Source organism: Amblyomma mixtum, chromosome 5 (genome assembly GCF_055824585.1).
Source record: "Amblyomma mixtum isolate Tamu chromosome 5, ASM5582458v1, whole genome shotgun sequence".
In the NCBI taxonomy this organism is placed as follows: domain Eukaryota; kingdom Metazoa; phylum Arthropoda; class Arachnida; order Ixodida; family Ixodidae; genus Amblyomma; species Amblyomma mixtum.
In genome coordinates this window covers 25,987,355-26,009,757 of record NC_143016.1, presented here as the reverse complement: position 1 = coordinate 26,009,757, position 22,403 = coordinate 25,987,355, and the positions used below count along the sequence as shown (strand labels likewise).

General features: G+C 45.3%; 1 protein-coding gene across 1 annotated transcript in view; it reads left to right on the top strand.

Annotated features, from left to right (window-relative positions):
* The window catches only part of LOC149341558 (uncharacterized), a 125,058-nt gene extending 104,093 nt beyond the window's left edge, over window positions 1-20,965 (top strand). The window contains exons 11-17 of the mRNA XM_089541992.1: window positions 1,342-1,514; window positions 4,290-4,380; window positions 4,871-5,098; window positions 12,896-12,964; window positions 15,271-15,473; window positions 18,256-18,334; window positions 20,286-20,965. Coding sequence (XP_089398118.1) covers window positions 1,342-1,514; window positions 4,290-4,380; window positions 4,871-5,098; window positions 12,896-12,964; window positions 15,271-15,473; window positions 18,256-18,334; window positions 20,286-20,321 — 879 coding nt within the window. The 3' untranslated portion in view covers window positions 20,322-20,965. The remainder of the gene's footprint in view (window positions 1-1,341; window positions 1,515-4,289; window positions 4,381-4,870; window positions 5,099-12,895; window positions 12,965-15,270; window positions 15,474-18,255; window positions 18,335-20,285) is intronic.
* The last annotated feature ends 1,438 nt before the right edge of the window (window positions 20,966-22,403 follow it).

Genomic DNA, 22,403 nt, shown 5'->3' with positions numbered 1-22,403 from the left:
CCGCTAGGCTTAAGAGCTACTTACTGAGCGCTGTCCCGAATTTCTGGTAAGGAAGTCAGGTGTACAATTCTTGTGGTTACTTTTGGTTGCTGACATAATGCTTTGAGATTTGCGCCTAATATGTTTTGCTGCAATAAGGGCAGCTGTAAGCAGTTGTCTCTGTCGCACATTGAAGAAAGCAATGGCTAATGATCGCAACATGCTTATAGAACATCCAAATTCTCGCAAAATGGCTTTCTTTTCTTTGACTTGTGACATTGTAAAAGACGCAACAAACTTATTTCCTAGCCTTAAGACTAGAAAAGAGGACGAACTAAAAAGGTGTCTGACATTGTCCGACAAGCGACGTCTTTACTGCGCCAGTTGTTTTCACTCCCTGATAAGGCTCATTTTAAAACTGCAAACACAAATGACGAAATGGTGCTGTTCTCAGCGTTTTCCCTGACATAACAACAGCTGATAGCAGTACAAAAAAATAGTACAAGAAACTGATACAAATAGACGAACACAGTACTTCAGCTCCCAAAACAATCACATATATGGACATTCTGACATCAAAGCAGATTCGGAGACGAAAAAAGTAGAAAATAGCATAAGCCAACACAAGCATCATCAAAGTAGCCATAACAGAACTTTAACACGGCAAAACGACATTTCTTTGTTTCTAAAACAACCGATGTAGCGCATACACACCTGTGCCGCAAGCGAACGTTCTCCACAGCCTCAGTTGTCCGACTTGAGTCGTGGCCAAGGCTTCATCAACATACCACGTAAAAATATAATTTCCATCATAGCATATTGCATGGGGCAATAAAATTTGTGCTTCTGCAAAAAAATTTTACACCTACACGGGTCCTTTCGGAAAAAAAGAGAAAAAATGTATCGGAGAGGCTTAAAGAAGGCTTACCCAGTAACAAAACAAAATTCAAGTAACAAAAAACAATAACACAAAGAAATAATGCACACGTGTCCTGACACCGGAGAAATACACACTTTAGAAAACGAACTCACACCTGCGAACTGCGCAACATCCTTGCACGACGCAGACGCTTTTGATGAAATCCAGGAATGAACTTGCAGTCTAGGCTTTATTCCACGCCTTCGTACAAGAAGTGCAGTATCCTCACAGTCTATTACAGTGCCGCAGGGCCAGTTTCTGCCTTCTATTGAGCTAATCTAACGAGTACACAACACGCTTTGATGGCAGGCGTAAGACAAAAGCGTTCCCCGATTCTGTATGCGGCACGCCTATTTTAGTAACACACCAAAGCTTATTAGGAACGCAACTGCCTCCGGCTAGTAAGCCCTACTTATACTCAGTCTTTCCATGCTGTTTTTCAGAGCCTTGTGCAGAGCGCGATGGACGGCTACAACGTGTGCATCTTCGCGTACGGCCAGACCGGATCGGGCAAGACGTACACGCTCACGGGGGTCTCGAACACTGAGCAGCCGCAGGCCGAGGGTATCGCGCCCCGTGCCTTCCGAAGGATGTTCGAGCTCGTCAAGGAGAACGAGTAAGTGCCGTGCCGGGGAGCCGAGGCGGGGCCCCTAGGGCGCCGGAGATATTACGGAGGTTGGGAGCGCAGCTGCGATGGGCTGCCGTTTCGGGCTGGCTCCTGGTATTGCTGAGCGAAAGAGCAGCGCCTTACACCTGCAGAGGGTTTCTATTTTGTAGCCTTTGCCTACCCGCTGCTCTACTTGGAAATGAGCAGCCTTGCTCGTCATCGGCGATTGCCGTAAACCTTCAGGGTACGCAGACAACCTCAACAAAGAACAAAACCGAAGAGATCCCGTTTTTAAGGCAGAAATAAGTCGAAGCTGCGTGGTGAAAAGAGCATTACGGGGCGTTCAAGGAGAAAAAAACACAATGAAAACGTAGCACCCGACTCCTTACGCCCGAGGCGAGAGAGGAAAAAAAAAAGTTGGAAAAGAGCGGGAAAGGCTCTGAGGGGAGCCAAGAAAGGATACTCAATCGATAGCGGAGCCATCATTTGGTGCCTGTTTACGGCCTTTGTGTTACGGGACGTTCGCGAAGTGGGTCGGAAGCATGCCTGCGGAAAAATGGGAGTAGGGCAGCAGGATCCCAGACTAGGGAAGACACATAGCCGGCACTTTCGAGATCGATCTATCCGAAAACGAGCTGGGAAACCGCTACTTCCACAACGATTCTTTTTCTCCGCTCTCTCTCCAGGTCACGTCGGGTAGAGATGAAACTTATTTCTCGGCGGCCGCTTGGAACCGCAGCGCGGTAAACCAGCTTCGGCACATGCCCGAAATCATCGAAGAAAACTGAAGCTATTCTGAGCCTCAAGTACAGTATTCCTTTCGGCGCTGTACCACAATGTTGACATCGGGGTACTTCGCGCGACTAAAGGGATGAAGCCCTTCTTAAAAAACGCGCCTCGCAGGCCTTGCGGGCGTTTTCACTCGCAAGCCTGTCTGCACAACTCTCCGCATGATTGCAAACAGAATCCACTTCGTTTGCTACAGCATTCCGATTCAATTCTCTTGTATCACCCTTCGCTTCGTCGTCGTTGATCCTCTTTCGTTGAAAAGCCGCTAGAGGCGCGTGAGGGAGATGGCGTCTGCAGCTCACAAGCTGAACCTTGTGCATGATGCAACCGGTTCGCAGAACCAGGGGATGCGGAGCTAAATGAAAGATACAGCCTGTGCCCGTGCGGCACTTTTAAAAGCCCCGAGGCTCGTAAGACACGCTGCTCGGCTGTTGAAGGACACGGACCTCGGGGCTATGAAGCAAAATCGCTGACTACGCCGCGAGCGGCAAGGCTGCTGTCCTTGCGCTTTCGTAACCTCCCTCAAAACCCCGTGATCATCACTAGTAGTTTTTTACAGCTCTTGTGCGCGTAACTTACCTTAGTAAAGCCATTTTATGTTTTTCTAATTTACATCACCTTCAACGTCGTACGGGGGCAGTCAGTAAGGTTAATTAAACTGCTCACGTGTGCGTTTGTCGCCTTTAAAGTAACGGTTTTAAAATCAAGATTTCACGAGACAGAGTTGGCAGGGACTCGATTTGTTTTTTTGTTTTTTTAAGTAGATCTGCCTTTTGGGGCTGAACTGATTTTCGACCATTAAAGAGTGGGCCCCGATGTTACTGTGACAGCAGTGCTAGCGTCCAGCGCAGCAGACGATGAAATATTGCGATTTGATTTCAGAGAGACAGAGGGCAGGAATAGACAATCCAAGCTGGTTAAACCAGACTCAAGTCGGGTCAGCTATTCCGCGTGGGTAGTGGAGGACGAGCGGACAAAAATAAATAAGAGAAAAAGAAGGAACAGAGCGGAGAACTCATAACCTGATGGTCGAATATCACAACCAAATTGGTTGCTCTGTTCCTTGTTGTCCGGCTCTATTCTTCCCACCGTGCAAGAAAGAGCAAAGGGATTCGCAAAGATGGTCTTGACGAAGGACAATGCAAGACGGAAGTCATATAAAAGATTCCAGGCGGAAATCTAGCAGCCACTATATGTCCTCGTGTAATGGGCTTGCACAGGGGATCTAATGCGAAGGCAAGATAACGGCTGATCCTTAAAGGTCACGAAGTGGATTCCAAGGGAAGGCAAGCGTAGCAGGGAGCGGCACAAAGTAATGCGGGTGGATGAGATTAAGAAGTTTTCCAAGTGTACGGTGTCTGCAGCTGGCAAAGGACATGGTTAATTATAGAAGCATGGGACAGGCCTTTGCCCTGCAGTGCATGGGCTTAGTCACGCTGATGATGATGGTGACCATTAGCTTGGGAGGCAACGATAGCAGAGTATTGGCGTTGTAGGAAGGTTTGCCATTAATGACTCACGACGTTCAGGAGGCTAAGGCACATAACACCAATGTGCGTCAGAAACTGTCTTCAGGGCTTCGATCACATCTTGCCGCAAAATTGAGCACGAACAAGAACGTGCTGGCGATGAGCCTATTCCTGTGCCGCTCAAATGCTAAGATCAGTCGTAACATACTGTGGCTTTCTCCTTATAAGTTAAGTTTAATACGCCCTGTTTGCCTCGAGTGGTGCTGCTATATACTTCGTGTGCGCGTTTCATCCGACAGAGGCACACGCAAGACATTTAAAGCTAAAACATACACAAGCGAATAGGAAATCAAAACATAGTTGGCTTATTGAAAATTCGCGTGAATAATATGAGGCGCCGAATTCTCGTTCTTGTAAACAAATGGCAAGAACAATTGAAGTGCATACAAGGAATTTACATCAAGTTCTTTCTGTTCGACGCAATAAAAAGTGGTCTGGTTCTCATGCATGCTGCCGGATTGCGAAGAATGAAGCTGTCGTTCTTGGTGACGGCAACGTTTCTGGAACTCTACAACGAGCGATTTGTGGACCTCCTCAAGGCAAACAGCAATCCGGAAGTAAGTACTGCGATGAATATGGTAACGACTGTTGGTATCCTAATATGCAGAATGTATCGCGGCAGTTAACTTACAATTTCTAATCCCTGGTGTATTTTCCTATGAGCGAGCAATTGCTCATTAGCATCCTTCAAAGCACAACCATTAGATTACAAAATAAAGCTACACAGCTATCGCACGTATTCGTACAGCTGCACTTAAGTGGATGCTACTGATTAATTGCTTTCTTATTTCAAACTTACTCCGCCTATACGGATTCCTCTAAACTCAGGGGTTACTCGGTACTTTATCCTAGAAGGAATGAAAAGAGTATTATTAGAGAAAGCAATAGTGTAATTTCTACTTGATGTAGAAATTCTGCTATGATGTTGTTTAACCATTCTGCATAGATATCTGTAAAAGTACTGAAGTAGTCTTATTGCTCTCAGTCGCTGTACACTACTCTTGGAGAACGCTTCCGGGCATCTCCTGACCCCCCGGTTTGTCGCAGGAGAGGCTCGAGGTGCGGAAGGACTCAAGCGGCCACACGTTCGTGCCGGGCGTGACGACGGAGGAGGTGTCCAACTCGGCGCAGCTCTGCGAGTGCTTCGCCCGCGCGCTGCGCAACCGGCGAGTGGCCTGCACCCGCATGAACGCGCAGAGCTCCCGGTCGCACTTCGTCGCCACCGTCCAGGTCACCAGCACCAACCGCCTCAACGGAGCCGTGCTCAGGGGAAAGGTAGGCGTCAAAGTAGTGAGCGCTTCGCCCACTGCTGGGCTCAGCCAGCACGGGAAGTAGAGGCACGCCTTTGTGTCACAGCAAAACTCCTAACACTTATCTTTGCCTTCCGAACATTGATTTTACATCCTTTCTTGCCGCCAGCTTTCCTTTCACACCCTCTTTTTTTCAAGCAGCATCGCCTCAGGAGCGGGTGATATCTTGCCTACTAGAGAGTTTTGCTCAAACGTCAAAAGTGGCACAGTCAGATGAAACCAGAGTCGGCTTGCCGGAAAACTGCCGCTAAAGAGAATTGGGTTAAACGAGAACAAACAACTTCCTGTTTGGTATTATATTTCGTCATCATATCGCTTACTTCCTGTTTTCGTTCGCTGGGTTGTGTACTCAAGTGTCTTTCTGCTGGTAAACATCTAGGATTTCCTGCAATGTTTTATACAAGCATCATAAGAAAGATACCTTTAATCTCCGTCTTTATAAAAAAGTAAGAATGACAAATGTTGCGTTCGCACGCCGCATCTCTGCAAAGAAACATGTGATAGTTCTTGCGCCCTCAAAAGTGCGATACTACGCTCGCGCTCCTCGGAAATCATCTCCGGTAAGCGAAAGAGAAAAACCATTTCAGCACGCCCCCTCCTACTGCCCCCAAAGAAGAAAATGCCCAACCGTGTAAACAATCAGCATCTGCCTCTCAAATGTAGCCGGCTTTCCTATGCCTAACGGTTATCTGTAAGCCACTCGAAAACATCCCAATTTCGTCGTAGCATCTTGAAACAAAACTCTATATTAAGAAACGAACATTCGTTCCAGTACGTAAAGTTTTTGCGAAGAGTGTACTATTGAGAGTACGCATAAGCTTTACGACCAATGCAACTTACTCGCGTTTTGGAATTCTAAAGAGGCCAGGAGAAGTAACTAGGGCATAAAATGAAGTTTCAAAAAGCACCTATTTTGGGAATACAGCTCGAAAAGCCTATGTGCACTTTGTCAGAAACAAAAAGCTATCAATAAATGCGTGCCAACATGCACATGTGTGCAGTCTTGTGTGTCGGTGCGCGCGTGTGCACTCGTGCTTGAACTCGCTTTGATAAAATGTTGGCCAGTTTCAAGCGTTTGGCCCTAAATCTTGGCGGGCATAATTTCAGCCCTATGAATAAGTCGTAATTTCCAAAAGGAAACGTGTAATGTGGACTATAGTCCAACCTATCGACTACATTCGGCTTCCGCCGCTATCTTTGGACTCTAGACGTCCTCCTTCTTAATGCGGAAGTCTTAACCAGGATACCATATTGCAGAGCAAACATGGTCATGTCCCGCGATCTAAAGGGTGGTACTGACAACGTGAGTCGCGACGCAGTTCGCGAGGCACTGAGTTGACTAGCCTGCCGTAACAAGATACACGATTACGTCGAGGCCTTCCTGACGTGTAGAACAGTAACAAATGGCTTGGGTGACCTGAGGCTCTAAATCATCAAAGTGCTTAAGAGAGGCCCACCTCAGGGCATGCTCATCTCCCTGATACACTTCAATATAGCCATGCCCAGACATACGGAACGGCTTGATATATACCCACACATTCGGCACGGCGTATATGCTGACGGCGTATATGCTGGCGTATATGCATCGTTGGCCCACATCAAGGTGTGGGCCAACGATGGCTCGCTGGGGAAGAATGATCGGCTCCAGTAAGCGATGGACTGCCTGAAACAGTACGCCAATGAGTGCGGCCTCGTCGGCTCGCTGGAAAACTCTGAAATCATTAGAATACACGCCAGAAAATATGGCAAATCCCTCAAGCTGAAGATCATGCTTGCCGGACAAATCATTCCAGAAGTCCAAACTCCGCGTAAACTGAGCATGTGGCTACACTGTAACCACACTGTAGACCGCACGCTCAGACTACTATCCGCAACCACGGCCCAGGTGACAAGCATGAACATGAGAGTCGCAAACAGCAGAAGGTGGTGCAGGGAAGAAGATATGGTGAGGTTGATACTAAACCCGGTTGTCTGCAGGGCTACGTACCGTCTGTCGTATCAGAACATAATGAACTCAGAAACCGATCAAGAAAAGGCCCTGTTCCATAAAGCCTATAAGATAGACAGGCCTCCCTAAGGGGACCTCTGCGAGCAAGCTGCAGAAGTCCAACTCCGCGTAACCTCGGCGTAACCAACAGCTATCTAGAACATCAAGAAGCTCAACTCAGCTCCAAGTTGAAAGGCTGCTACTAACGACGTTCGGCAGATCTGTACTGAAAAGAATCAGCTACCGAAATTGCCTCGAGAACATAAAAAAATCAAAGACGTCCTCAACGAAATTATGGCGTCTTATACGGTCCTCTCAATTCCGTGGCACATGCACCCGGAACTACACTGAGGCAGTAAGGAAGCAAGTGCCAAGAGTTTGGAAAAACCACTGGAGGGTAGTAAAGACGTGGTCAACGTGGACGCTGCTTGTTACGCTGGAAGATCAGAGGCGTTGCTACGGCAGTGGATTCTGCGTACGAAGAAATCGCCAGCTCACCATCAGAGACTGCAAAACTACCAAGGCTGAAGAGGTCGTTGTGGCTGTAGCACTAGCACTGGCAATGCTCTCGGAGAGAGTCTCTGACCGTTATCACCGAATTGCAGCAAGCGTGCACGAATTACGTCAACGGACGACTAGGCAAGACGGCTGTGCGACTCGTTCATCAACGTAGGGGCCCAAACACCGGAATCAAACTTAAGATTTTATGAACACTAGGACACGCGGGGCTCTCTGGGAACCACGCGGCTGACGCCTTCGCTCAAGGCCATAGTTGCAGAGTGGAGGCTGAAGCGTGGCTCCCGGAGCCTGTGCCCCAACAGTACGGCGTAATACTGGAGCACATAAGGGGCAGTGGCACACGATACCCTTCACCTCAACCATAGTCCTTCAATGTAGTAGAGACGCTCGCTTCCTCGCGTCGTTGCCCCCACAGGACTCTCAGCGCCGCCTCGTGGAAGGCGCGGTCAACATATGAAGCTCTCCCATAGCGTTACGGAGGAGTTTCATGACCATAAAAGCATTGAAGGACTATGCCTCAACCTATGCTCACCAAAGAGGAGGCGACACGCTGGTGCTAGCTTCGGACAGGAACCTCCGTGCCTATTCATGCTTGTCAAAATTCATCCTACCGCTTATAATGAGATAGGGCCACATTATTCTACATCGCGTGGGCTTGCCAACGTAACCTGGCAGTGCCTTCCCACCAAAGTCCCACATTGGAGCAGTGGGAGGCGGCCTTGGCCAGCACGGACCTCGAGAACCAGCTCGCCTTTATAAAACTAGTCTCTGCGGAGGCTATCTCCGTCGGGGTCTGGACTAGATGAAATAAGTCCGGAGTGTTTCGCAATGCTTCCACCGAGAAGCCTTTCCGAATAAAGTTTATTCTATTTCTTGTTTCTATAGGAGAAGAAACTCTCTTCTCACATTCTTATCAAGCTGGCGTTCGAAGTTTGCTGTTATTCGCTTCAGCATAAAGCTTTATCAGGCGCCAGGTATCCCCTCCATTTACTTTGCCGGTTCACTTGAGAGCAGCATTGTTGGAATAGTGGGAGGCATGTGGACGGATGCAATCTCTTGCGCAATACGCGGTAAAAAATATTCCCGCGTAGTCGTTCGTACATGCTTGGTCAACACGTCCTTCTGTTTGATTGTCAAAGCCGGCGGTGATAATTCCCTTCTTTCGCTTCGACTAATGCAGTTCTCGCCATTGAGAAACAAGTGCATCATCAACTTCTGTGTCAATTTTATGCGCACACACAATTACAGTTTCAAGCAGAGCATCGGAAGCTCATAATTAAGGGCATGTACGAGTTGCGTAGAAAAATTACAGAAAGCATGCACTTTCGGTCATATTGTGGTGACTTCGAGGCTGTAGGAAATTAGGAGGCGTAGTAGGCTGACGTGAAGAAATGCAGTCCGAAGCGTTAATGCGAAATGTCAAGGAGAATGAGTAGCTTACGAGAGGCGCGGGCAGTAAACGGCCGCTCATGAGCGACATGGCATGTACTCAGTGAGTACACTTAATACAGCATGTCACATGCACCGCGAGCTGCCACTTGCTATCTGCTTACCGACTAAACACACTTTAGGCGGAGATAACGGGTCTTAAGCTTCTGATATAGCACAAAAAAAAAAACGAACGAAAAAATGTACAAAACTGGCCATTAGCATCTGGCCAAGCAAACATTTTTCCGGGCTGCCAGTGCATCACGTGTGTGCTGTTATTCTGTGAATTCTAGTTCTGCGAGCCTATTGGCCGCAATGAACGGCGAAAAGAGAAACGCGCTCGTGTGTGTCAGGTGTGTACATCCCCACGTGCGTTCACTGGCTCTCATCTTCCGGTCTCCTGGTTGTGCCCAAGTCTGTGTTTGCGTTCTTTTGACTGCATCCGCCTTTGTTCTGGTATAAGAGCTTCTACCGAAACGCGTATTGATTGTTCGTCGAGAAGTTCCTACTGATAGCCGTGCTACAGTACCGTTACCGCCCACGGCTTACGAAGCCTGCTACTTAGTGATTTCTTGGCTATAAAGCTCAGGAAGTGGCTGAGACCTTCAAGTCGCCACTTCTATTCCTCTCAGGCCTCATGGCACGTGGGGCCTATGGACAGTATGGTTTGAGAAGGCTTTGCGCAGCGAATAAAGATTCCTTGCTTCGAGCTGTTTTATTGGCTTCGTTATAGCGGGCTGAAAGACTTAGTGGTGTATCTCACGGCAGTAACAGGTTAAACTTGGTATCGAAGTGCGGTATGTACGAAAGGAGGTGCGGAAAATAAATTAGTGTAGTTGAAACTACCTCAATAAAGTGACACGTGCACAGTTATAAAACGTAAAAGTATCTTCAAATCGTCCTTATAGCTTGCGCTCCGTTACAGTAATTGAGTTTAGAACTATCGATGAAGGGCAGTAAATATATAGGCAACCCACCTAGGGAGCTGCCTGAAAACCCAGAAGGATATACAGCACCTCAAAATAGCGTGTCGCACGCCGTGTGAGCGCTTGTTAGTGTGAAACCACATATAACAATAAACCAGTTTCAGTCACCGTTTCTTTATTCCTGTCATATGCTGTTTTTTTTCTCAAGTCATGAAAATACTAAGTTCAGGTTCCATTAAGCAAGAAAAGCAGACTTAGATTAAGAGCTGCTATTCTTGCTAGTCAAAATAATGGTAAGGACAAACGAAAATTACTGAAAACCACTGGGTTGATGCATTGCTGCTTGACAATTTCCTGACAAACTTTGCACACTCAAACTTCACAAACTTTGTCCGCGCTTTTTGCAGACTCATACGCATGCCTTAAATGTGCACATGCTTTACTGCTCTTATGTGAACAATAAACTTGAAACTTGGAAAGTGCTTGTTATAGGATGGCGCTTTGGTTTTAAGCTGGGCTGTGCTGATTATCTAAAAAGCACACCGAATAAACAAAATGCTCCTGGTTCGTCTATGGCAGAAAAATACATGCCGTGTGCAGCATCTGTAACACAAAGTAATTGAAAGGGTGCAGCCATCCGCCAAAACAGAAACATCGTAAGGTCCTGCCTGGTCGTTTCCCGTGCACCACAGAGGAGAAATTAGTCTAAATGGCACCGTTTCTGTTGGTTTATTTTGACACTGGAATGCAGCCAAAGGAACCTCTGACAGCTTGGAGTCAAGACTGTAAACAGCGGGCTTAAGACACTGTGGTGCCCTTCTGTGGTAACGCCAAGTCAGAATTAGTACTGGAAACACAAAATCAAACAAGCGCAGGGAATCTTTTACTGTGTGTCACTCAACGTAAAGCTTCCCTTGTTCTCGCCCAACCTCTAAGGTGTCAATTACATGATTGCTGTTATTCCGGTAACACAAACGTCAAACATATACCAGCAGAAAAAAAATATTGCATGTGTAGCTGTAATGAGTGACCGATGAACCTTGAAAAAAGTTTATATTTAACATATTTTTTTACATTTCAACACATACTTAATTTGTGTTTGGGGTGACTGCATGCTCTGACCTTTTTATAAAAGGCGCGCTTTAGAGTCACTGGCGCTTTATACGCCTCAAGGGGTTTGAAAGAGGATCTTTAAAGTAAAGGTCATCCTATAATATGGTCAGCCTGCCTCAGTTCCAGCTTTCCACGAAGGCACCTTAGGAAGCTGGCCGAGGTCATCACGGCGGAAAAGCGTGTTTGCAGTGTCGTGCCAGAGTTTACGTTGCGGCCTCATGTTAAGCCCTCGGGCAGATTTGTGTGGCCGTAGTTATACCACCGTAGAAGACGCTGTGGAGCGGATTGAAGACCTTGCATCAGAAGATTACGTTCACAAAATTCGCTACCTCAGCGTCTGAGTGTGTTTGCTTCGTGCCTACCAGTAGTATGCCCCTCCTTAAGTATACTTTTTTTTTTATGAAACTGTCTTGGTGCGTTCCATCTTTATTGTTCGGCTTCCCAAAGTTTCAACTGCGTCGACAAGCTGTATGGTGCGTGTGCATGTTTTTGGACTGGTTTTGTTTCTCAGTGACTGTCGAATAATCGTAATATTAACATCTAATACACTCATACTATGCGAACGATTGTGCAACTTATATTCTTGTATTTACATATTAAGGCTTTTTTGGGGGAAATCAGAGCGCAGGAAAATGCCGGATGGAGGAGGGGGTTGTAACCGCTGGAAGAGAAGCAGAGAGGTTTGATGTGCGCTAACCTTGTCCAGATGTACGAAGAAGTTTAATTTTTTAGTTTTTAGTTGGTTCTCGACTATCAGCATGCCTAAGAGCAGGTATTTTTATGGTTTATTAGAGAGCTTGAGTGAACAAAAGAATCTCACGTTATTGAGCATTCTTCCTGTGCTTTCACTAAGCAGAACAGGGAGAAATTTGGCAAATAACTTACTCATTTGGTCAGCGAAGCATTGTTTACAGGCTTTTCGGCGAAAGAAAGAAAAACAAAGCACCGTCAATGTAAAGGAGCCACCACCGCTTACTAATATAAATAACTTTTCTTAACCTGACAGACATTTTAATAGTTGGTTGTGCAACGTATTCTCAAGCTCTCTAGATTGAACACTACAGGTCCGTTCGCACTGATAGTGACTAGCTCTCGGCACACGAACAATCGCACCAGCACTCATCGACCTAGAACTATGTCCTATTTAAGCAATCTTGACGGTATGTGGAAGAAATAAAAAGCCTTAATATCTTCTTTCTTTTCTTTAGAAATCACAGTTGGAGGCGTTAGCAATGGCTTGAATATTGGCTTTGATTGTTTGCGAGCATGATACTTATGTATAAAATAAGGGTGTTCAAATACGTTACTCAGTGAACAGTAGATATATGTAGTGTTGATGAATTCTGCTCAGTTTCTTCTGTTCTCACCCATGTCAATATAAGAAGCAAGAAAGGGCAGATAAAATTAGGCGGGATTCCAAATCTCCATAAACCTTTCTATGTGCTGCAAAAGAAACTCCGGAAATTGCCTCTTCGTACGCGTAAGTACTCGCGCACAAGGACGAGCACAAAACTAGGACCTTTATCAGCAGAGTGGTATAAGCAGTAAGCAGTGAAGCGTAGTATCAGGATTCATAACAATGTTTCCTTGAAAGAACATTAGTGCGCTGTGCACAAGAATCGGCCCAAACGGCTGCAATCTTGAGTACATTACAAAATATGTGCAATACGCGCAACGTCAAGCGTGCAAGAAATCGGCCCGAGAATCATTTTCTCAACGCTTGCTTTTTTTTTTACGAGGTCCAGTAATGGTCAGGAGAATTTAATCTGTACGTGACTTTCTCTTCCAGTTAAGCCTCGTGGACCTTGCCGGCAGTGAGCGGCTGGACAAGAGTGGTCTCGAAGGACAACACATCAAGGTACGCGCTCCGGCTGCATCTCCCTTTTACTCTAACTGGTGGATTTTTAACTGAAATAGATTATGTGAATTTTTTCACAAGCTGGTAAAAAAAATGCGAAACAGTGCCGTAAAGACAGCAATTCTAGTTGTAGAGAGACCATTTCCTGTAGTTTTGCGCAAACTCTTGTCGTCCACGTCGAATTGACTCTATCGTGATTACAAATATAAAATTTCTTATCGCGACCATGGACAAAAGGACTACAGAAATGCCTGTCATGTTTTAAGGTGGAACATGCAATGACGACAGAATTTTGTGTGATTTGCAACTTGTCTTCGTAACAGACAACTATAAGGACATTCCGTTTCTCTCCATTTTGCGCTACCAACTCTGAGCGACTGAGGTCGACGTTTGGGCACGTTGGTGTTCGTAAGGAAGACAGATTATAGCGCAGCGCAGAAGGGACTACGAACGAAGAGTTAAGACAGGGACAAGCGCTAATTCTGAAGTGAATTTCGTTATGGAGCGAAGTACTTATATACCACACCCTCTAAGAAAATACAAGGACGCAATTCCGGAACGGCATCGCCTCATTTGAGTCTAAGCGATGATGACAGAGCCGCACAAAACAGGACAGGAACTGAACAATGTAAAAAAAGAAAGCACTCTGTAATGACCCACATTCACAAGCTTTTGTGCGAAGAAGACTGACCACGAAACGCTTTGTTTACTGAGCCGATATGAAATTGTTCACAGTTTGCAAACAACCTGTCTTGTTATAAAAAAAAGAACTAATCCGTCACTCATTATAAGAAGTAGGTTGCTTGCCGCGAAGGCGTCGTGCATAGGATGCCTTTGTCGTGCGGGGGGCATTACAATTAACAACCTTGCAGGTGCATTAACTTTCGTGTACGTGAGTACGAGACAGGTGTGAACCGTCACTCACATAGCAACTTTCCGCTCCATTGTAGAACTGTCCGTGTGCGCCGGACTTGGAAACGAACCACCCACTATAATATCGCGCAAAAAAATTGAATTTTTTATGTCAGTGACACACAGAAGGGGTGAAATCATTCTACAATTCTGTTCTGGTATTTCCTTTGATGGGAGTGGCATACGCGTACTCACCGTATAATGAATTTCAGTTGGAAGCTAGCGCTTTTCCTTGTTTTTTTCCTTGTTCCGTCTGTATTCAATTGGCATCTTTGAGTGGCATCTTTGAGTTCCTTAGAGGAAGTGCTATGACCTACAGTAGGGGCCAGGTAGCTTACTAAGTAGCATTACGCGATAGCGTATACAGCTCGTTCAGTGGAACAGCCGTCGGCGTAGTAGTAGTCGGCATCGTGTGTCGGAAATAGTCGAGGCTCTGTAAAAAAAAAATAGTATCATGGTAATTTGTAGTTCTGGTGATTGATAATTGAGTGGTGTGTGATAGGGGATGACGATTCAAAGAAATCATCGTAATTAATTGATTAATTAAAGAATTGAAAAATGAAAAAGTAAAAGTAAAAGGGGGTTCAAAGGTGTCAAAATGCTCAGAATGAAAAGCCAATGCTTGATTATGCTAATTAAGAAAATTTAGAGTGCGCAATTCATCAATTAATTAATTGAAACAACATAAAATAAAATTCATAATGAAGTTTAGCGCCAAAAACGAGGACAAAGTAGGAGTGAAGACACAACACGAGCGCTTTAATAAAAATAAAATAAATAAATAAATAAATAATAAAATAAAATAATACATAAAATAAAAAAAATAAAATAAATAAAAATAAAAGTTCGGTTCAATGGTGTCGAACTGCTCAGGGTGGAAAGCCTAACCCACTACGCTATCGCGTCATACCCTTGAGGCGGAGCTTTAGTGCCCTCTCCAATTTTTGTGATAGCGATTATGCAGCATCCTTTTGAAATCTGCGCAATCTTTTTTGAGACATCCATATAAAGGCACGTCCTTCGCTCGTGTCGTCAGATCTAGAAAGAAATAGGGTCACCACAGAGGAGTTCCGAAAGGAACCGATGTAGTGTAGTAAGCTTTGCGGCAAAGAAGCCGTGTTTGCATTTGGCAACTGCGTGGGAGTGTGTTTTCTTGAAGCGCTGTTTTTTTTTTATTTGGTGCAGTTGTAGCAACAGGGTGTTGAGACGCACAATAGAAACGTGTCGGTGCATTCTGACCCGTCTCTATTATTGTATATGTGCTAAATGCTGCTACATATACCTTCGCAGTCGAAAAACGAAGACGAAAAGGGGGGGGGGGGGGGGGGGGTTGATTTATTGATATACTCGGCCAAAGAGAGCCAGCGAGTGAAACTGCTCTTTGGTGCCCGCAGGAAACGAACAGCATCAACAAGTCTCTGTCGGCTCTGGGCGACGTGATCCAAGCGCTGGTGACGCAACAGTCACACGTGCCGTACCGCAACAACAAGCTCACCATGCTGATGCAGGACTCGCTGGGTGGCACGGCCAAGACACTCATGTTCGTCAACGTGTCGCCCAGCAGCGAACACGTTGAGGAGACCGTCAACTCGCTAGTGTACGTACGGGACGAAAGGTCGGGGGTTTATGATTTCAGCGTGGATTTGCTGTCGGCGCGGAATTAGAGTCCGAAGTGCAACGCAGCCCGGCGGCACCGGTGGGGTCCTGGTTCGGTGTAATGTCAATATTTAATTTTTCGATTGCTTTTCCTCTTTTCCGCTCTGTGTTATTAATTCAAAGGTACGCTCCCCGAGTACAATCTTCGTCGTCAAAATCTGCGGTGTCAAGGTCTTGATTTTGTTTGAGCCGATCACATAGATGGTAGAAGGAAAAACGGAAAGAATTCGTTGTGATATACCGGCCCTGTCTTCAATTCATACGTTATAGGTATGCGCTGCCGTCTACTCCTTCAAGGTCCGCCTCTTCAAAAGGGAAATAAGCTTTTGCGGTCGTTTCCTAGCGGAAAGCGGGCTGAAGCGCGGGCATTAGTACTATGTCGGAAGCAATACGTGCACGTTATAAAGTAAGCAGGTCACAGTTGTCAGTTTCAAAATGATTTATCCATCTTCTTGCTGAATACGTTTTTATCAGACGCTGGTGCTAACTTTGCTACTCAGAGCTAAGTTGCGATATTCAGGTAACGGCGATAGATAAGCGCTGGGTAAAGCTCTATAAAGGGAGTCGCCTCTGGGAAGTCACACGATTGCTGACAGCCACTGTAGAAGCCTGCTGGCACTGACAGAAACTACTCGGACATGCAATAGCCCGCCCCCTGCTTTGGTGCGCATTGAAATCGCTGCTTACAGGCTGTGAGTTGCCGCTTTGAAGTCAGTCAGCAACGGCACACTCAATGGAACAAAACACTCGTCTTTTATGTGCAAAGGGCGGCTTATCCCGCGATTCGAAAGTACATTGGCACGCCGTCGCAGTGGACGGTGTCGAAATACCAAAGATGAGAGATCAAATATTTGAAAGTTTTAGCGCATGCATGCTCCGGCTTTTCTATCCGTTGTAAAAAAAAAATATAGATAGCAGCATAAACGAATTCCCACTTTCTGACCCGAGACCCTAGCTGTGTGTTTGTGACTACTATGCGTTTTACACTTAGCGTTCAGTGTTGTGGAAGCTACGCAAGCAGCGAGCCCGGAAGAGTTTATCACAACGCTGCATATTATTCGTACCTCTTGAAACCTAGGTGGGCATTTTGACGAAAACATGGAGTGGTATAAAACGGGACGCTTTGCATTGCAGATCATGAACAAAGCAGTAACGCGTTCAGTTATTGAACCCTCCGATTATAGAATTCACTGATTGCGAATAATTTTTTGGACGCGGGCAGAATCAGAGCAGTTAGATGTGCCGGCCGTGTATCACTCCGTCACGTACCACTCTCGCTCCTCGTGGTCAAGGGCAGTACGAAAACGTGGTAAGAGGTCAAACTAGCGCAGTACGTTGCCAGTCATGGCACTTGAGCTTTTGCCATATATTGCAATATGTTTCTGTGTACTTTGGAGGTATGATGAACTATTTTCGGTCACTGACACAGCCAGCGCTAAAAGACGCGCTAGCTTTGACAGCGTTGTACGCTACGTGTTTAACTCAGTATATCATTGTTTCGCATAGCGAACTGTCTCGCGAAGGTTTGGAGCTTTTACTGTAAGGCGGCGTAAGTCTCAACAAGCGTAGTTGCGGACCAGCTGGTGTATGCAACTAAAAGCGAACCCGCTTACGAACGTACTGTCAGCAACCAATGAAGCTTACACAGGGCAACAGGGCTTTGACTACGATACAAAAATAATAACTGCTGGATATAAAACAAAGGCTGGATCTATGCACACTTAAACGTAGTGCGCTTTGCGACATAGAAGTAAGCATAAAGTGTGCTTGCATTCAGTTTTCCTCAACTAACGTCTCCTTCTGTTGTTACCGTTTCAATTGCTTTGTTTGCGGGCAGTGCCTCACAAAATGTATTACGTCACTTTTATTCTGTCGGCAGCCCTGAAAGCCAGGTGAACTGTGAGGTCTCCAGGCCATATATTTTTAACTGTTGGGAGCAGAGCAAATTTCAACTGGCACTGTGTTATGAGCTCTAAGCCAAGCGAATAGCTATTGCTGTTATTGTTTATATTTCGTATCGATAGCAACCACCAGTTACCTGAAAGGCAGGGCCTTCAATATATCTCTGTTCCAGTGATATCGTTCATTGTTCAGTGCGAAATTACATAATTACATGCATTCCACGACAACACTCGACATAAGCACTGAGCTGCTTGTTTCGTGGAACACATGCAACTTTTCACATAAACGATATCGCTGATATACTTTCGTTTTCTGTACAGCATTTCGAGCTATATCTTGGGGTGTCTCGCAAGGCTTAGCTTTAAGCATGATAACTGCCACTCCCAGGTGGAATTGAAATGTAATTGAAAGTGTGCCTCAGATTATTCTGCAACAGTCTTGTCCAGTCTTGATATACAGGTGAGTAGCCGATGGCAGTAGTATCGCGAACGCCTCCTAAACAGATTCTGTATAGTCAGGCTACAGAAGGGATTTTAGAAACGTACCCAATTTTCTTTAAGATTGCGTGCATCGTAGTCTCCGTTAGGTGCAGCACTCTTTACCTCATTAAACTTCTGCGATATAAATCGTATCATTTGCATTCCTACAGAGGCAATACGGGCAAAAAATATAGAAAATATCGCATGCATTCGTATGCCGGCAAGCCAAACGGCAAGCTGCCCTATTCTGCACTCCCGCAGGAGGAGTGAATCGTCCTTATGAAGGTTATTTTGTCTTTTGCGCTTATACTTTGAAAAAAATCCTTCGTTTGTTCTTTTCAGGTATGCCACGCGCGTGAGGCAAATCACCAACGACGTTGTAAGGGCGTCTGAAACCAAGGAAATCGCCAAGCTTAAATCTGTGAGTAAAGTCCATGGCTATGTTGTGAAGTGTTAAAATGTAATCACACTTTTCTGCCAAATTACTTAATGTATCGAGTGCAACCATATGGGAGAACAAGTGAAAGTTTTTTTACTTCTGCTGAAATTGGTTACATTTATTTTATTACCAGTCATTGCTAGTTTCTCGGTTTTTTTTCCCCATCCTGCGATACTTAGGCTCAATGGGAAAAGTTGAATGCAAAGAAATCGAATATGACGATGGCTCAAATAGAGAGTTGGTCGAGTTTTTCTTGCGTTCTTTTTTTCTGCGAACATTGCTTATAGAAATAGACATTGCAAGGAAAAATACCTAAGGCAACATAGATTTCGTCGTGGCATGGGGGCTAATTACTCAAAGCCATTTGAGTATCGTGTGCAATGTAATCAATATTTTCGCATCGGCTTTCAGGCGATGTTCTAATGTTGCGGAACACAGAAAAGCAGTTTCATAAAAGACGGGTGGATGTGTTACTCATTACACTCTCATTATAATGCCAAACAAGCTGCGCAAGGGAAGTATGGTTTCAGAAAAATTAAACAAATGCCACATGGAATGATCTAGTACCAAAGCTTAGACAAAATTCGCTGGATTGATCGTAAGCCTCGAATGGTCTTAATTGCAAAGGAAAGTATAACAAAACGGTAGTGATGACGGCAGAATGCTTCAATTTTGCTGAAACACACATACATGGAATAATTAATTGTTTCTCTTGCATAGCCATGCCAAGCTTTTTCGGACAATCAGAACCTAGCGTCAACTGTTCGCGGCCAGTAGCGAACACTGTGTAACTCAATTAAGATGTTTTAAAGTTGTAATGTAGAAAAAACTAGCCTGTGGAGATATTGTGCGAGAACATGGTGGTTATCCTGGCTGTCTCCTCCTCCTTACTGCAAAATCTGGCCTGTAAAATCATTCCTGCGCTCACACCTAGCTATTTCCGACGGCCATAGAAAAATCAATGGGATGTACCGAACATTCAAAATTCCCGCGGTGAATTTGAGTGCACAGCGCCACGCGACACGTGTTTACGGCATTGCAAACTAAAAGCGTTCGTCCACATTTCTTGTACTTTTAAATGTACAGGCGTGGTGCGGTACAGTCTTTGCCAAAGATACGCAGCCCACGGGGTTTGCTTTCATCCCGTGTACCCATGTAGCATTGCTGGCTCTGCGCACTCAGCGTTCGAAATCTCTGAACCGTGAAAGACGCTAGGAAGACATGCTAGGAAGCCCCCATCCCCCATTTTCCTTCCTTCACTTGGTCGGTAAGAAATAAACCCCCTGGACTGCATACTTTCGACAAAGGCTGTATAGTGGAAGAGTCAGGTGGTCCAGGTTGAATTTTGCCCCATAGAACAAAGTTTCTCGCTGATTATTTGACCCTGCACGTTCTTTCTGAAGTGACTTGCGCGCTGTTTTTGTTGTTTTATCAGGAAACGTACGAAGCGGTCAAAATTGGCAATATCTTAATGCCTTACTGAGGTTAATAATATCTATTTTGCACTTGGTTGTTTCTCTTTGTACTGTTTGCAACAATCTTTAATACAATGAAATAAGCTTGAACCTTTACACTGGTATTTAAGGCAGAAAGCTGGGCTAGCTGGTGTTTGGATTGAGAGGACATATTAGTAGCGCTAAAAAACAGGGACAACCCGCCTGTGTTGTCTTCGCCTACCCTTGTCCCTGTTTTTTAGCAATACTAATATGTCCTCTCAATTTACACTGGTAAGACTTAAAATTTCATCTAATTGTTTCCTTCTTTTCATTTCTCCCTTGAAATAAGAGACGGATTAGAATAGGTAAGATATGAAAGGTTATGTTTTTATTTTAAGTAAACTAAAAATAATTTCTTCTTTTGGGCGCCTATTTTCTTTTTGATTTTTTTGTCAATATTCAGTCAACACTCGAATATTTTATGTGCTTCATTTTAGGTGATCGCCAAGCTGAAGAAGGAAATAGCGACGTGAAACCCCAAGAGACATAGTGAAAAAAAAAACAAGTTCGGTCGGGTGTCCTGTGAAGAAAAACAGTGCGAAATACAGCCAAAAATGAAGACGAAGACAACGCTAAGGAACACATCAAGTGCTGGTACACGTGGTGTAACTCTGCCGCCACCTTCAAACGGCAGGCAGACTCCAGCAAGTGTTTTATCTGCGTCCCTTCTCCTGGCTGCCGCTATTAAAGACAGTTGACAACAAAGGCCGTCAGTAGCCGCCCCTATTTTCAAGATTTTTTTTTTTTAAAGGATAGGCAGGTCAGCTTTCAGCGTCTCTGCGAACGCAGTACGCTTTCCAAACCACTATTTTAGTTAACTAGGCACACCTTCTCTGTTTTCTGGAAAGATTGGCGTAGTACTGACTATATTGTTTAGGATTATTCCCTCGTCGTGCACGCACAGTGAGTGATGTGTTACTGTAGGTGTCACGCACTTACGTTAAAAAACAAATATGCCAACTGCATGCTCATCCAAAAATGACGACCGCTCTAAAAAGCAGTCAAGGCTGGCTATTTCGCTACCTTTTCTTTTATTTTCTCTCACCAGCTTAATTTATTGCGTCGGCAGCTTCACAGCAGCGGCTGCCAGACTACGAGTAACAGCTGACAATCTGATCTCAGGTGCACCATGTAATCGCGCGTTTAGACTTTTGCAAACTTGTAGAGTAATAAAATTGTTTCCCCGCAATATGCATTCTGTATGAAATTTGCTGCGAGAACTGATGACTCTTCTGGCGTATTATTTGTTTACCGATTTACATAGTTTCCCATAAAAGTGCCGGGGTAGCATTATTCCAGAAAAAGTGGCAGGGAGACGGGGTCAGTTTTCAAAGTTAACCATGGATACACAAAATGAGGTAAACATATCAAGATAGTCACACAAAGAATGCCAGGTCTCTGAACAATGTATAACACACTATGTGAACGTCGTCTTGTTCGCGTAGCACGCACATTATGCACGCGCACTGTCATCCGGGGCAGCGTTTTGTATTTCTTCTTCCAATTCGTTCATCTGCCTTGCTGCACCGTTGGTACCTACCACCTGTTATTTCGGGGATGGTAAGGAGCAGGCGTTGCCTGCGGCCGGCTGCGGCATCAAAGCTAGAGCTGATAGGTGTAAGAAATGTTTTAGAAGGACTTCTGTAAAGGATCTTCGCAAAGTGCGGCTTCTGGAGCGACTGAAGCGCACTTCGAGAGTGAGCGATCTTCACTGCGTATACGCCAGTGGATGCATTTTATTAATGCGTAGCATTAGAAACCCAATGGGGAAGAACTGTGTCCGCCGGCGGTGTTCTCTGAAGCCTCCGAGAAACGCCTGCCACCTGTCTCCGTTGGCAAGTGGAAAAGTGGAGAGACGGATACTTCTCTCTCAACTTATAGGGGTGAGGAGGGAGCGGCCGGAAAGTGCCTGCCACGAGAAGAACCCAGAGTGTGGCTACCGTAGAAGGTGACTCGCCTCATGCCACTCTCTGCTTAAGTGGTTGTGGGCGAGAAAACCACGTGTTCGCGGGAGTAAAGTACACAAGCGTACGAGAAAAACAAGCAGGGAAGTCTAAATAAATACAAAGAAGAGTAAATGTGCAATAAAGGTGGATGTAAACAAATGTGCGCTGTGTGTCATGTCTTGCAACGGGGACTGAGAGTCCAGTGCTATGCATTTCCTTCAGATCGGCCCATCGACCGCCTGCTAGTTTTTTTTTTATTATTATTTTCTGGTTTATCATTCTTAGTCCTTTAGTCTATACTGACATCACGGCACACGAAAACAGCGCAAACTTCACGAAGGACGCAGAAAGGGGAGACGAGACACAGGCGCAGGTGGTATACACAGCCTTGGTGTATACCACATGGCTATAAGGCAACTAGCTAGGAAACAACAATAAACAAACAAGCAAGTACTGCTTGCAACTTTCCCGTCACGCTCAAAAGCCAATACCATATCGACACAACACTGAGCAGCTTCAAATCGCGAGCGACTCCCTGCTAACACGATATCTTTACTTGAGAAAATACACAAAGTACCGAAAATGACGCGGTTCCAATTTAAGTATGCT